The sequence below is a fragment of the Equus asinus genome, chromosome 19 (genome assembly GCF_041296235.1).
Source record: "Equus asinus isolate D_3611 breed Donkey chromosome 19, EquAss-T2T_v2, whole genome shotgun sequence".
In the NCBI taxonomy this organism is placed as follows: domain Eukaryota; kingdom Metazoa; phylum Chordata; class Mammalia; order Perissodactyla; family Equidae; genus Equus; species Equus asinus.
Genome location: NC_091808.1, coordinates 15,541,353 through 15,557,714, shown reverse-complemented (window position 1 = coordinate 15,557,714; position 16,362 = coordinate 15,541,353). Strand labels below are relative to the sequence as shown.

Here is a 16,362-nt window from a genome sequence, read left to right as displayed (position 1 = left end):
TTTAGGATCTGACCCAACTCTCAGATAACAATCACTTTCCCTCCTAAGTTTATGAACAAATTTCAGATTCCTAAGGACTGTGGTACTAATTAACCTAAAATAATGATGCATAGATTTGTAAAACCAAATGTGCACCTTGTAAGAAAAACTAAGGCAATGGGTTCAAGTTTCCTAAGAAATCTAAAAATGTTTTTATTCCACAGCAAATAACCCAAGCACATAAACCATTCTTATGGATACATTACTTTGCATTCCATGGAAAAGAATACTACCAGAATGAACTTTATCATCGGTTAGGTTAATTGACTAAGTTAGATATGTAATATATTTGATGATAAACCTCTATGACAGATAGTGGATAATTATTCCTTCCACACCCAGGCATTTGAAAAAGCTACGTCAGCTGGTCACTTGTCAAAAGCAAATCAAGAGATCAGATGGCCTTTTTGGAGCAAAGCCAGGGTTCTAGGCCACGAACATACAATGTTGCTAAGAGAAGCAGGAAATGTGAGTAGCCCCAAGCCATGAAAATCCTGATAACCACCATCAAGGAACAGACAGGAGTGTTCATATGAGGCCATAGATAGATGTCCCATACCTATGTCATTGATTGAGCTCAAAGGCCAGTAAATGGTAGAGAGGGATTCCAACACAGATCTGTCTGATGCCAAAGCCTGAGCTCTTCGCACCTCCCATGCATCAGCCCTTCCCACCAATCAAAGGCAGTTTTCATAAATGCACAGTGTATTTGGAACTGCTGGTTACACAATACAAGGCTTCTGAGTCTGTGTTACCTAGACACACAACACTAAAGTCAACAATACTGCAAACTGTTCATAAAAATCTACCAGTAGGGGCTGGCTTGGTGGCATAGAGGTTAAGTTCATGTGCTCCACATAAGTGGCCCGGGGTTTGCGGGTTCGGATCCTGGGCATGGACCTACACACCACTCATCAAACCACACTGTGGCAGTGTCTCACGTACAAAATAGAGGAAGATTGGCACAGATGTTAGCTCAGGGCCAATCCTCCTCACCAAAAAAATAAATAAATAAGTCTACAGGTCATCCCCCCAACTTTGCAAGTAAAATAAAATAGCCCATAGGCAACGCGATTAGCCCTCTGTAGAAGACACAGTTCAATCAACACAACCATGGTGTGGTCACAGTACAACATGCCTAGAATGACAATCAGAAAGTGGCTCCAGGATCTACTCTACAGCAGCCTATCTGAAGAAAGCTGTGTTAACATCCGTGGGCTGCTTAGAGTCCATGTAAAAGAAGACAATTCAGAAGAACACGTGAACACATCTCCAGGAGAAAAGGTTCCCTGTCTGGCCTCTCTGAGAATCTGCTGTTGACTTGTTTACCTGGAGTGAAGATAGATGCAACAGCTATAACTTAGATGACTCTAGACATATTAACATTGGCCACTAACTCTTGCTACTCTGACCCTAAGCTCTCCCAGGAACCTTCTGATCATCATGTAACTTCTCAGGGAGCCTTTCCTCCAGGAAGACTGGGATCTGCTGACAAACTAATATGAACACAGTATTCCACCCGGTGACTATATTCATCAACAAAAATGACCCACTGCATGGCAGGCACAGTGCTGGGCACATTTACATACATCATATTGTTTAATCCACATTTATAGGCAATGTACCAACACTGAAGATAAAAAAAACAAATTAAGTTGTTGACACTTAAAAGACTTTCCCAGAGTCTTCAAGCTACAGATCGCGGGACTAGGCACTGAATTCAGGTAGGATTCCATAGCTAGCTCTAGAAGAAATGCCCAAGGTCGAAGGATAATCTGTAAGGAAAAGGGGTGTCAGCAGACTTCCTGAAAGTATACGCAAAATTCTGGATTTATGAGCATTGCTCTGGGGAAAAGGGCCAGAAATTTTAGCAGATTTTCAAAGGGGTTCTTATCCCAGAAAACTTGGAGAAGAACCAGCTACTTTGAAGATGACATGATTGAACTGTTCAGTCATGGGGGAAGAGTTTAAGACTATTTTAATTGTCATTAATGTAACTCCAGGGCAAATTACTTGATAGTGAACTTGGCCTCCTGTTCAAATCTCATCATATGATTCCTTTCCAGGTCTTTTTCAACTCTTTTTTTTTTTTTCTTTTTTAAAGATTGGCACCTCAGCTAACAACTGTTGCCAATCTTCTTTTTTTTTTTTCCTGCTTATTCTTCCCAAATCCCCCCAGTACACAACCGTACACTTTAGTTGTGGTTCCTTCTAGTTGTGGCATGTGGGATGCCGCCTCAGCATGGCCTGATGAGCAGTGCCCTGTCTGCGCCCAGGATCCAAACCGGCAAAACCCTGGGCCACCGAAGCGAAGCATGGGAACTCAACCACTCAGCCATTCAACTCTTATAATGCAAGGTGATTAAGGGTAGGCAGTGAAATAAAGACGCATTGGCTCGAGGGCATCTGCTGTCTACCTGGTGACCTCCAGCTCCCTGCACGGAGGAAGCACAGAGAGCACCACACCACACCCAGCACTGGCCTGGCTGTTTCGAGGTCATAGCAATCAGCCACGCGCAGACAGGGCTGAAGATGGACTTAACATCTTCAAATTTGAACATCTGTTTCTTTTTTCATTGGACCTGTCAAATAGCATGAAGTTTTTTTAAGGGAGAATGCAACAGATATTTTTGGGTCACTTTAGCTGGAAATAACCATTCTTTACATCACTGAGCAGAGAAACAGGCAATATAAGAAAGCACACTCTATTTTCTCACTTCTTTCCCTTGCCCAACATTTTAAACAGTTATTTTAAAATTGAGAAATCTCACCTAATTTTAGCAATGTGTAGCTACAGAATAAACTACGAAGTCATTGGTACCAATAAAGAATTATGGCACTTGGCAGTAAAACTGATATTTAATTATAAATCTTTCAAGGATGTTACAAAAAAAAAATGCCACCCCAAGATGCTTTGGTCCATTACATCTCAATACGGGAAGAAAAAAGAAGTTTTGCAAAGAAAAGGAAGTCCTATTCTGTTTGTGATTATCTTATTTCACACTTAACAAAAAATAACTTTGTGCCCTTTTTAAAAAGGTCACTTTTGCTCAAAGTTCAAAATTTCTACCTGCCATAGCTAAGACTCTAGTACAGAATATAATTCTAAATTGGAAGTATATTATAGAAGCATTCACATTGAAAATATTTGCTAAAAATATAATGATTATTGCAAAGTGAGTTATCTTAAATATTCTGTTCTTTGAACTCTTACTGATAAAATCATTATATTCACTAGTTATAAAAAGGAGCTCGGGAAGATGAGATTTCAAAGTTGGTTTTCTTAAAAAGTCTTAATGTAACTCTAATTAGAAAGATTTATGGGGTCTTTAAAATATCATTGTTTTGACCCTGAAACTGACTTATGTGGAGCAGAGATTGCACCAATGCAAATTTTATCGGCATAATGTTTGCTAAGCTAGTTGCTCCAAAAATTAGTTTCTATCATGACTTAAAAGGCACTTTTGGTATTGATTTTACTAAAAAAGATGGATAAACATTAGTTAATCAGGCAAGCCTATTACTTCAAAGAAAGTCCCTTTAAAACAGTTTTTTCTCAGACCAAAAGTCACTCATCTTGCAATTGACACAGGATAAAAGCCTTTTTCCAAATGCTTTACACAGGGAGCCGGATTTGAAGTTTTCGCATTTGGTCCACTACGTCTTAAAATGTTTTATTCTTAAATAAGTTTAATGGTTTGAATTTTAACAGGAAATGACATACAGCTGCTCAATAAATAAATACTTATTGCCTGAATTTTCTTAAAAAATGACTATGGATGTTAACTGGACTTATTGTGGTGATCACTTCACAATATATACATTTATTGAATCATTATGTTGTACACCTGAAACTAATGTGATGTTATGTCAATTATATGTCCAAAAAAAGAGAAAATTTTACAGCAATTTGACATTGCCTTAACCTCCAAGCTCATGATCAGTAGGCTCATTTCAATAAAGAGGATATAAAAAAAATGACCATAGGCAAAGATAGGGTCAAGATTTTCTGAGATATGGGTGTGGGTTGTTGTCTTGTCTAATATAAAAGAAAATGAACATAAAACTTTGCTTCAATTTCAAACTTCAAGTCAGTCACATCTGTATGTGTACATACTACTCTTATCATCCGAAAAAACTAGAAAGAACAAGAGATTTATGTCTTTGTCCCAAGCAATGCCTGTCACATTGCTCATATTCATATCTAAGAAATGATGATTCTGAAAAGGAAACAGAAAAGCCAGACCTTCGTGGACTGTCCTCCCGACAAATGCCAGGGACAACATCTCCTCTGTCACTCAACATCCTCCATCAAACGACCAGTTTTTCTTAAAAACTAGATTTCTGGGGATGTTGGGTGTGTGTGTGTTTTCCAAACTCATTCCCACATGCAGCCATGTCAATCTGCCTGCAGGCCCGGAAACACCGTTTGCTGGGACCCACCTCACCACCCAGCTCCTCTTCCTCCCCTGTGTCTGAAACATGCTCCCCAGCAAACCAAATCTACAACATCCTTTCAGAACCTCTCTCAAAATTCCCACTTCCCACGTACCCGAACCCCTCCTGACCACATCTTCAATTTCGACATTCTTGAAAGAAACTTACAGTTGAGGGTAGCATGCAAGCTGCTCTATTTATGTTTTCCCTCTCTGTGGGATCAGATGCATAATCACTTCTGTTTCCTTTACAAATCTCTTAAAAATCTCCAGTTCCGGGTATAGACCTCAGTAGGTATTCAGTAAATGGGTATCTACAGCAAAGTAATAATGCTGTGCCTCTTTTATCTTGACCTCATGGAAGCCAAGACTGTACTTACTACAGTGCCTAGACAGACACACGAACAGATGCGTGAGCAATGCCACCACAAGATACAGTGCGCTCCCCGCTGGTGTGGCCGTCACGTCTTCACGCCAGCCCCAGACATGAAAACCCCACCTGCAAGCTGCACTTAGGAGGGGCCCAGCTCCTGATCAACAGCAACTAAGGACATACAGATCAACAATTTAGCATCAGGTCAGCCCTCCTTGTGATTCTGACACATTCGGAAAAAAAATGTATATTAGGTTTAGGGAGGCATATGATTTTCTTATAGCTGAAAACAGACTGTGAGAGCCAGACAGCATTTTTAAGATTGTATCTCAGGCCCCAGCTCAACTCATGTGACAGCTGAGGACAGGCTTGGGGAAGTCAGGTGACCCGGTGAAGGTCACAGCTATTGGCATAGTCGAGTAAAGAACCTGAATTCCCCTTATCTCACAGGCCGGTGATCCTAAGCATTATGCTTTTCTGCTGTCTTTCTAGTGATGGCCGTCTTAGGCTGGTATTAAAATAAGCTTCCCTTCTCAAAATATACACTGAAGTGGAGGAGGAAGAGAGCCTGGGGGCACACATGCAGGGGAGAGGTGAGGGCTAGCAGAGGGTTTTTTAGAAACATGTAAGGAAGGAGACAAAATATACACACACACTCCCATCCCTCAGTGCGCCTGCAACTTCAGTAACCTTGAACCTTGGCCGCCAAGAAGGCAACTCATCTCCAGAACCACACGGTTGAGTGAAGGGAGGCTCCTCCTGACTCTGGACAGGCCTCAAGCTCTTTTTGACCCATTTCCCCAAACACTTACAGAGGGTACTAATATATTTTTTTAACTTTAAAATTTTTTTAAAAATGGGGCCAGCCCGGTGGCGCAGCGGTTAAGTGCACACGTTCCATTTCTCGGTGGCCCGGGATTTGCCGGTTCGGATCCCCAGTGTGAACATGGCACCACTCGGCAAAAAGCCATGCTGTGGTAGGCATCCCACGTATAAAGTAGAGGAAGATGGGCACAGATGTTAGCTCAGGGCCATTCTTCCTCAGCAAAAAGAGGAGGATTGGCAGCAGATGTTAGCTCAGGGCTAATCTTCCTCAAAAAAAAATAGTTTGTCCAGATTAGTTATCTGGAAAATCCACTTGTGAGAAATGTCACTCCCTGATAATACTGGACAAATCATTTCTCAGTGGGGTTGACTCGAGGACAGAGTTAGAGAAGGGGAGAGGGGTGGAGATGGGAGAGTCGGGAAGAAACCACCTGGTGGGGGACCTTCACCAGGCTCTCCTCCAGGATTTACATTTTCTTCATGCAACCTTTCTTTACAGCCCATTCATTAACCCGCTGTGACTCACATACACATCCAGTCATACACATGCACGCTCTCTCTCGTCTGAAAAGCTGAAGGCAGGGTCGCCCCACCCTTCCGGGCTCAGCCCAAGGCCTGTGTCTCGCATGAGCCCCTCCCATGAGCCCCTCACCAGCATTCCTGCAGCAATTAGATAATCTGAACAACACACTTCAAAGTTTAATTATCCACTCCCGCACTCATCTAGATTTGCCATGCATGTGAGAAATTTCTTCCCAACAACACAAGTTTCTGGTAATCAAGAAACAGATCTTATACTTATAGGTTTTTCTTTTCTAATAACCTCCACAGTTAAGAATACAACGATTAACAAGTGATTAAAAAAAAAAAAGGAAACCCTGAAAACTGATTCATGTACTATTTCTCCATTTACCATTCCCTCTGGACACAGTAACCAACTGAGAATCTATCAATGACAACTGTTAGTTGTTTATTTTGTCTTATAGTAAATATGTCTCTAATTAGATTTCCTCCTGGAGTCTTTTGAGATGCAGACTGGCCTTCGGCTCTTTTTCAAATCATTCAAGGAGAAAAAAGATACTGAAACTAGGGGGCAGAAGTTCCAGGCAATTTTCAATATGACTGTGAAGTTGAATGAAACATTAATAACTTGGGACCCTATTCATTTTTCATAGTGACACTTGTTTGATCTTTCTTAATGTGAATTTCTTTGTGATCGGGAAGCACTTTGTTCAAGAGGCTGTGCTTAACGTGCTAAACTCAGCACCCCGCATGGCGATGACCACTTAAATGTTTATTAAGAACTTTCATTTCCTTCCTGCTGCAGCCTTCTCAGCCCTCATTAAAAATCTGTCCCCAGGGGCTGGCCCGGTGGCCGAGCGGTTAAGTTCGTGCGCTCCGCAGCAGGCGGCCCAGTGTTTCGTTGGTTCAAATCCTGGGTGCGGACATGACACTGCTCATCAAACCACGCTGAGGCAGCGTCCCACATGCCACAACTAGAAGGACCCACAACAAAGAATATACAACTATGTACCGGGGGGCTTTGGGGAGAAAAAGGAAAAAATAAAATCTTTAAAAAAAAAAAAAATCTGTCCCCAGGGCCTTTATACCTTGACAACCAGGCCTATAGTGGCCATCAAAATTTGTTAAGAGGTGGGAGATGGCATATCCATCATCTCTTTCCAAGTTCAGGGTCAATCTGAAACACACAGCTGCCTTGCTATAGAGTCAAATCTCCCCTTTCCTCCTTATTTTTTGCACAGATGGCAGACTAGATTATCTGAATTCTTAAGGCATTGAAATCACGAGGCCAAAGGGACTATGAAAAACGGGACTCAAATACAATGTACTTAGAATTGAGGACCTGACTTCTTAGTAAAGAAACTGAAGACAAGCAGTACTTGTTTAAGAATTTTTTTTTTAAAGTTCTATACATACAGTTTTGAATCACATTTGAAAAAAAATGTGATGTTCCAATAATACTTACCTCCTCCCATCTCCCCAATATTTGCAGTCTATGATATTTTATTTCAGCTGTTCAAATAAATTTCTGAGGTTAAAAAAAAACCTTATGAACCATTTTTTTGTTTTCCATTAGCTTTTTCCTATTTCTCTTAAAAATAGCCTAACATTTAAGGAATGTGTTCTGGGTACCAGGCCCCGTGCTAAGGGCTTGAACTGGATTATCTTGTTCAATCTTCAGGTAAACATAGGAAGTGGGCCCAGTAACGAGAGGGATGAGCAATGTGTCAAGATGAGGGGGCTGACACACAGGGGCCTGGGGGTTGCCTACCTCGCCGCATTCTCTTCCCCACCACATCACATGATACCTGACACCTGCCTTCAGAAGTGAAGACCTAAAGCCTTCATGAAAAGCTGTGAAAACCCTCTGTGTGTCACTTCCATGGGGAGCGTGTAAACATTGACACAAGAGAGTTGTCTCTTCCCACAGCACATTCTGTCACCCAATGAAACTCTGACACGTCTCTTAAGGGAAATATTAATTTTTTTCAAGGCTCTTACAGCTTCACCTCCATAAAGAAAAGTTTCTGCCCGGATTGTTTTTGCAAAGAAGGTGAGCGAAACTGAGTGTGTGCAGCAGACACTGAAACTGGGGGCAGAACAAGTCAGCGACAGTCTGAATCTGATACCAGATTTGACGGGTCCTTCCTGACTTTCTCAGGAACGTGACTTCTTAATCTTGCTGGAATGTTCAACTGCTCACTGAATGCAGAGAGGTCAACCCCAGAAGATCTGACAAACACCTCCGGACTTGAACGGTTCAGTCCTAGGAGGCGACTAGAAATATTATTTTACCTCGTTACCAAAAGTTTTCAGAGTCACTGAAGTGAGAAAGATAGATCTCATTTTTTCCCCCAGGCTATTCTCCATTCTCACATGAAAGCACAGTATAAGCAGAAGTCCTGGGAGTCTGGCCAAGAGCCCAAGTTAGAGAGACAGTGTGTGTGTGTGTACATGTGTGTATTTGAAGGGAACTTCCTCTGTTTCCATCCCAATTTCAGACACACCCAAGCTTAACAAGTTACAAAACAGAGGGAAAAACAAAACAGAGTTTTGTTTTTTTATATTCAATAGATATTACCTTCAAATAGAAAAAATCGAAGTGTCTAATAGAACATACAATAAAAGGTGAATTTTTTTAGCACACTCGATGCTTAGAGCCCTTCCCAGAAATAACTGTTGCCTCTTGCATATCCTTCTAGAAGTTATCAGTTTATATGTAGGCATATCTGTCTCCTTATTTTACCCCAAGGGGGAAATAAGGGACAGGATCTAAGCTGACAAATTATACCACACCTGGATGAACAGGGCAGACCTGGGAGGCGTCCTGCGCCCAGGGCTCCACGGGGACCTGGACAAAGGCAATGCCCACAGCAAAAGTGCTAATCTGAAGCCAAAAGCTGGGAGATGGAAACGGCTCCTGAACTCTGTCCAGTCACAACTGGTTCAGGAAGTGACCAAGTGCAGGCTGAGCCAGCTGGAGGAATGGCCTCACCTCCTCAGGCCAAGAAGGGCTGGGGGTGGCAGGGCCTCAAGAAGCCACCAAGGCCAGCACTGCCGCCTGCTCCACATGCTCCAGCTGGGTCCCCACACCACCGCCCACCACAGAGACGTGTGCAACTTCCCTGAAGTAAAAATGAGATGATGACTTACCAAGGGTAATAGTATAATATTCTTCTTTGTGCTTAATAAGAAATATTTGGAAAGTTTAGAGATCTTCCCACCAGGAACATGGGTTCCAGGAGAGCAGGGAGCTCCTGGCTTGTTTGACACAATCTCTGGGGCCTAGACCCAGGGCTGGTTTCTGTGGACGCCAGAGTCCCGGGTTCAGAAGGCAACCACATCTGGTTTAATGCTCTGCTGTCATCATCTTGAAAGTCTCAACACATTCTGAACAAAGGATCCTACATTTTCATTTCGCATTGGAAGCCACAAATTATGCAGCCAGTCTTGCCTGGAACACTGCCTGTCATAGGGCAGGCGTCTGATTTATTTGTCAAAAATACATAGGAGTAAATTAATGGAAGCCACCTTAGAACATGGGTCAACAAACTACAGACTATAGGTCAGTTCCGGCCCTCCATCTGTTTTTGTAAATAAAGTTTTATTGAAACACAGCCACACCCATTTGCATCTTGTCCATGGCTGCTTTCACTCTATAACAGAATAGTAAAGTAACAGTGACAGAGACCATAGGGTCCACAAAGCCTAAAATACTTACAACCCAGCCCTTTACAGAAAAAGTTTTCTGATCCCTGCCTGAGAACACTGTCTCAAATTTTTCTACGCAAATAATGGTAAGAGCAAAAAAGGCAGATAGTCTTGTGAGACCTAGAGGGTTAGCCTTCAGCAACAAGCCATAAACAAGCTATTTGTCAGGTTTTTATCTTTAAGTCTTAAGTGAATTTTGCATCTTGGACCCAAATATATTTCATGTTTTAATGCAAAAAAAATTTAATCTAAAATTAATCTAACCACTGGCCCCATGGCCAAGTGGTTAAAGTTCTGTGCGCTCTGCTTCAGCGGCCTGAGGTTCTCAGGTTCGGATCCCGGGTGTGGACCTACTCCACTCATCAGCCATGCTGTGGTGGCATCCCACATACAGAGTAGAGGAAGATTGGCACAGATGCTAGCTCAGGGCTAGTCTTCCTCAAGCAAAAAAAAGAGGAAGATTGGCAATGGATGTTAGCTCAGGGCGAATCTTCCTCGCAAAAAAATAAATAGATAAAAAATAACATGATCTGGATGAGTGTGTTTATTCCCCTGAGGTTGCCCCTCCACAAGAGAGCCCTGTAGTATACAAAAAGCACAAGCACCCCACTTTGCAACCCCGGCCTTAGTTCCTGCCCCTCAACAGGGCCAGTGTGGAAGGAAGGCTTCAGTAGCATTTGAGTGTCCAATGAGCCTCGCCATGTACCCATCATTTCTTACCAGCCCAGAAGTCCTGCTAGAGAAGATCCAACAAGGACATCAAAACTGGAATCCCAAATGCCCTTATTCTTCACTGTACTTCAGGTCCACAGCCCATCACACCAAGAGCCTAACGAGCGATTGTATTCTTTTTCCCCAGGCAATGCTCAGAAACTATTTAGAGAACCCAGCTCTGCCTATAGGGCAGTTTTCAGATGTGGGACTGTGTCGGAGATTTGTCAAAGGCCAGCTTCCTCCTGATGGTCTATTTCTAACTTAATTTACAGTACACCCTTTCCACTGTTAAAATTCTTAATTTATCCTGCTCTTAGCAGCCATGCAATAAGCACATTTTCTCTAGCTAGTCAGGGTGCTGGCAAGACAGCTGAGCACACCACTGGCAGAATTTTAGGGGCATGCGGACGCCTCTGGTTTCTGTGTACATTCTTTCCCAGCACAGGATCTGGGGGCTTCAAATGGTGGAAAGAGAGTTTCGTCTGGGTAAACAGCTAGGAGTCTTCAGAGAAAACAAAGAATTCCATCAGAGAAGAACAAATATACCAGGAAGGGAGACTTCCCAAGGGACAGAGCAACCCCAGTACGGTCTCAGAAGTGAAGGCTCTCTGGGAGAACCTCTGGCTACAAGAACAACAAAATAAAATCGAAAGAAAGATTCACGGAGATGTCAAGCAATGCTTATCTTTGGGGACTCCTAAAGGGGTTTACTTTGTGTGTTTGGGGGGGGGGGGACCTTTATCTATTATTTCTGTCCATAATGGAATAATTCATGGGACCCAAAAGGATAGACATTGAAAATACAGTGTGGCAAAGACACAGTCTGCTGACCATCTCCTTCCAGCTGTGGTCAGTAAAACGCCATATAAGAGTGGCAAGCTGTTGACAGCATTTGCCACAAAAACCAGAAATGGGAACTCAGAAGTTGACAATCCTGGCAAGGGGTAAATACAAGTCTCGATGGGGTTGTTGGGAAACCTGTGGGAAGGGCCTGTTGTGGGTGAAGGCTCTGGGGACAACTGAACACCACAAAGGGTTATTTTCCCCCCTCATCCCTAACCTCTCCACATCATACTAACCTGGGCCAGCAGCCCAGACCAAGCTCAGCGGAGGAAGGCGCTAATTACTATAATAGACTACTTCCCCCTCAAAGTGGAATTTAAACTGCAAAATCATCACACACTTACTACAATTCACTTATGCCTCGGCCAATAAAATTGAACTACTGGGTGGGGAGGGGGGGTCATGGCAGGATCGACAAGTTCATAGTTAGAGTTCTCCCCGGCACCTTCTGCAATGCCTTCATCTCTCCTATTTCTACGTAATACAGTGAGATTTTGATGAACATGGGAAACTTTGAATTACGGATGTAGGAAAAGGATGCACTCATGCTGTTTCAAACTAGCAGGAATTCTGATAAAGAAATGGCTTCATAGTTCAGCTTGGGAAGGTTGTTCTCTCTCTAAAGATTTAAAATCACGCCCAAAAAAATCTCTGATTTTTTTTAGCATAAGCCTACCTATCTCACATTATGAGAATGGCATATGTGCAACACAAGAAGACGATTACTCATATTTCAAAAGGGGTCGCTATGTGAGTTTCTTTCAGCGGGTAATTCCCCTATTTTGTTCACAATGTGGTTGTAAAAGTTACCTTAACTTTTCAGAAGCATGTGGATTGCATAAAGCAAAACCCACTTGCATTTTTATTAAAGATGTCCCAAAAGCCTTCCAAACTTCACCCTGAAAGTCCTCACTGCTATCTTCTTACAGGGGGAAAAAAAAAAGAGAACAAATAAAAAACAAATCCTCCTTTTTCCATCAACATTGTCAACCATTCAATAGTAAATCCTTCCCAGTAAGATGTTTAAGTGCACTGGGCTCAGAGCCTTTGGGGATCCCTGAAACACGATAACCCTAGCATTGTTTTCCAAGGCAGAGATTTCTAAAACAAAGGCAGGGCGCAGAAGAACAAATCTGATTCAAACAGTAAGAGCCAGATACAGACACAGGCCCAAGATGCACAAGGTATGAAATCTCTGCACTAGAAACCTGGATCACTGACACAACAGGACCGAGAATGACTTCCTGAGTGTGGATACCACATGGGATGCTGTGAGCATCCCAGTTTCTTAGAGTAAAAGTTAACATGTGACAGTAACAATGGATGAGATGTCACAGCCACTGAGCAGCTACAGTGGGCAAAGCTGCTCTGACCGCCTTCAACCACATTAATTCACAGGCCCTGTCTGTGCCTCCCTTACACTCTTACAACCAGACAGCCCCAAAGACCTTTCATTTATATAGATTGTATCTATTGATACTTACTATAATACACACTTAAAGGGAGAAAAATTTTAGATATTTACCAATTCATTTTAAAAAATAAGAAAGCTACTACACATGAACAGAAATAACTTAATGAACAGTAACAATATTTCCCAAAGCAAAAAAAAAAAAAAAATTAGTGGGAAGAGGGACATTGTTTTACTTTTTTGCAAATCTCCTTAATGTATGGCTCAATGGAAGACAGCTGGACTCTCCTAGCTGCTTCTGCATCCAACTTGTTGCACTATCACAGGTCGTGTTAGCCTCAAGAAAACTTGAGCCAGCCTTGATGGCCCAGTGGCTAAAGTTTGGCACTCACGGCTTTGGCAGCCTGGGTTCATTTCTTGGTCACAAAACCACACCACCCATCCATCAGGTGCCATGCTGTGGCAGCGGCTCACAAAGAAGTAGAAGGACTTGTAACTAGGAAATACAACCACACACTGGGGCTTTGGGGAGGGGAAAAAAAAAGAGAAAGACTGACAACAGATGTTAGCTCAGGGCAAATCTCTCCCTGCCAAAAAAAAAGAAAGAAAGAAAGAAAACTCCACATACAGTCATGTGGGAATGAATGTGAAAAGGGCAAATTATATGACAGTGCTACTGTGAAAACAGGCCTTGCGGACCTCTGAAGTCTTAGGGACTCCTAAGGGTACCCAGACCATACTTTGAGAACCCCTGCCTTACGAGTTTGGAACTATCATTATCTCCATTTTACAAATGAGCAAACAGGCACGGAGAGAGGTCAAGGAATTGTCCAAGGACATACTGCTAGAACAGGTCAGAGCAGGGAAAATGCAAAGAGCATACTTCTTCCCCTCATCTGGTTGTTGCCAGGATTGACTGAGATCATGAATGCAAAGGTGCCAGCATCTGCTTGGCCTACCACACATGCTCAATAACATTAATATTTCCCGTTGGGCAAAGCCTGGTGGAAAGGCTAGGGAAACTTCCCACACTCCTGATGAACTGATTATGTGACACCAGCAAGAAAAAATAAAACTTCACAGCAGGTGTTGTCTAGAGCAAGGACCCTGCCGCAGCTCTCAGGAAGGAAGCAGTCTTTCACTCCTCAGAACTCCAGGGCCTTATTCCACCCTCTGTTAGGCAAATGATGCTGGCTGGCTGCACACCATCACCTGTTCCTTGGGAAACCTGAGCAAGCCAAGAGAGCTGCTCCATTATTTACAGCCTCCTTTTTGCAGCATGCTGTATTTACAAGGAACCTTCAACAAGCAAACGGCGCCTCTAGTCTATGCAGCCTAACGTCTCCTAGAACCGCCACCTGTGGTCTTCATGTCCAGGGGCTCAGCACTTCACTGCCCTCCTTGCCCATCAACTTTCTTAACTCCCACGACCCTCCTGCTCCAGCCTGCGATGGGCACTCAAACCCAGAGAGTGCGGGTCACTTCTGTTGCTCCTCGGACTTGAGAAGTGAGCTCACCTGGGGAAGGGGGACTGGTGCAGTTCAGGCCACTGCACTCTCAAAACGCTACCCCTGGACAGAAGGGAAGAGCAAGAAGCACCTAGGCTACTGCTTCCAGCCAAGTGGGTGTCCCCAGGATCTCTCACCTGGAGCACTGCAACTAGTCACCCTGTTTCCATTTTGACACCCCTCCTCATGCACACGAACCCCAGTCTGCTCTCCACCAACAGGGATCTGTTACATATATAGAAGGCATAGGGTCAATTCTCTTGCTAAAACCCTCCCAGGCGTTTCCCCACTTGGTTGCAATAAAAACCAAACTCCTTGACTCGGCTTATAAGGACCTGCCTCAACAGGCCCCTGCCTTATCTTTCCTGGAACGAGCAAGGGTCTCTTCTCTCTGGCCTTTGCGCTCTCTGTTCCCACCACCTGCAATGCTCTTCCAGGACCTCCAAGAGCTCAGATGTCCCCTCCTCAGAGGCTTTCCCTGCATGCCCGCTCTGTTGAGTTGCCTCTTCACTCCTCCATTCGAATGAATGAAGCAGCGGCGCCCGGTGGCCGCTAGAGTCCCAAGCTGGCGTCCCTGGCGCCCCGGCGCGCCCTCACCGTCCTGGCCCTGGGGCCACAGATGCGCGCAGGCCGGGGGACCCCGAGGGGCGGGGCGGGGCCGCTCCCATACCCGGCGGCGCGCCCGGCCCCGGCGCCGCAGGTGCCTCCGGGGAGCTCGCAATCCCCGGGTCAGCGCCGCCGCCCCGCGCGCCCGCACTCACCATGGTGGCCGGGCCGTCGCCGCCCCCGCCCGGCGAGTGGCGAGAGCAGTGGACACGAGGGCGAAAGCCGAGCGCAGGAGCCGGCGCGGGTGACAGGTGAGGCGCCCGCCTCAGACCATGGCTGCTTCCCACAATGCCCTCGAAGCGAAAGTTTGCAGACTCCTCCCCGCGCCCCTCCCCTCCCGCTCCTCCCATTCCTCCTCCTTCCTCCCTCCTCTTCCTCCCTCTCCTCTCTCCTCCTCTTCTTTCTCTTTCCCCCTCCCTTCTTCTTCTCTCCCCGTCCCTCACTCCTCCCCCTCGCCCCGGCCCGCCCCCCGCGCCGCGCCGCTCCACGCCACGCTGGCGGCTCCAGGTGCGAATGCACCTGCTCTCCTCTGCACCTGCGCCTCGTCTGCGCGCGGCCGGTGGCCGGCAGCCCTGCGCCGGGAGCGCCAGGGAGCTGCTTTCCGGCTGCCGCCGCGCGAACGTGTCATTCATTCATTCCACAAACTTTCAGCAGACCTGGCAGAGATTTCCCGAAACACTTGCGGCAAGTATCGGAGGCTGTCTTGTCCTAAACCGCATAGACAGGGAGCGTTTGGCAAAGCCGGAACTAGAAGCGATTTCTTGCCTCCGATTTCCTTTATATATAGATAGATTATATATGTAAATGCAATCCAAAGACAGATCACTTCAAGCAGGTCCGGTTTTAAGAGGTCTCTCCTAAGACTGTGGCCTCAGGTCTCCAATCTCTCTCCTCTCCTTGATTTTTGTAAGTCTATAGAGTTTTTACCTGGGGCTTTAAGGGTCACCAAACCCCCAAATGGTAAGCAGAGTTTTGAGTGCGTATTTATGTTCTTTGGGGAGAGTCGGTTGGTTTTATCAGATCCCTAAAGAGATCCGTGACCCTAAAAATATTAAGCACCTTTGTCTGGGTGGTCCCTGGAAGCCAAAATTGGTGAAATTCCTTCCAAGGATCACACTGTATACCGTGGGTGGGGCGTGGGCGGGCTCAGGTGGCCGGAAATAAGGGACGCGCTATCCACCCATGCATTGATGCCACATTTATCAGTGCTTACTCTGTGCCAAGCCCTACAGAGGGGCTTGGGGGATCCAGCTGGGAACAAACAAGCCGTCTTTCTTCTGAAGCTTGTGGTCTTTTGTGGGACCACAAATGATCAACAAGTAAATAAATCATGACAGCATAAGCTGAGTGCTAAGTAGCTGAGAAGGTTACAAA

The 16,362-nt window shown here is 44.8% G+C and overlaps 1 protein-coding gene across 1 annotated transcript in view; it reads right to left on the bottom strand.

The window, feature by feature from the left end:
- Positions 1-15,376, bottom strand: part of AP1S3 (adaptor related protein complex 1 subunit sigma 3) — a 70,782-nt gene extending 55,406 nt beyond the window's left edge. Inside the window, exon 1 of the mRNA XM_044751466.2 lies at positions 15,144-15,376. Within this exon, the coding sequence (XP_044607401.1) occupies positions 15,144-15,338 (195 nt within the window). The 5' untranslated portion in view covers positions 15,339-15,376. The remainder of the gene's footprint in view (positions 1-15,143) is intronic.
- Between the last annotated feature and the right edge of the window lie 986 nt (positions 15,377-16,362).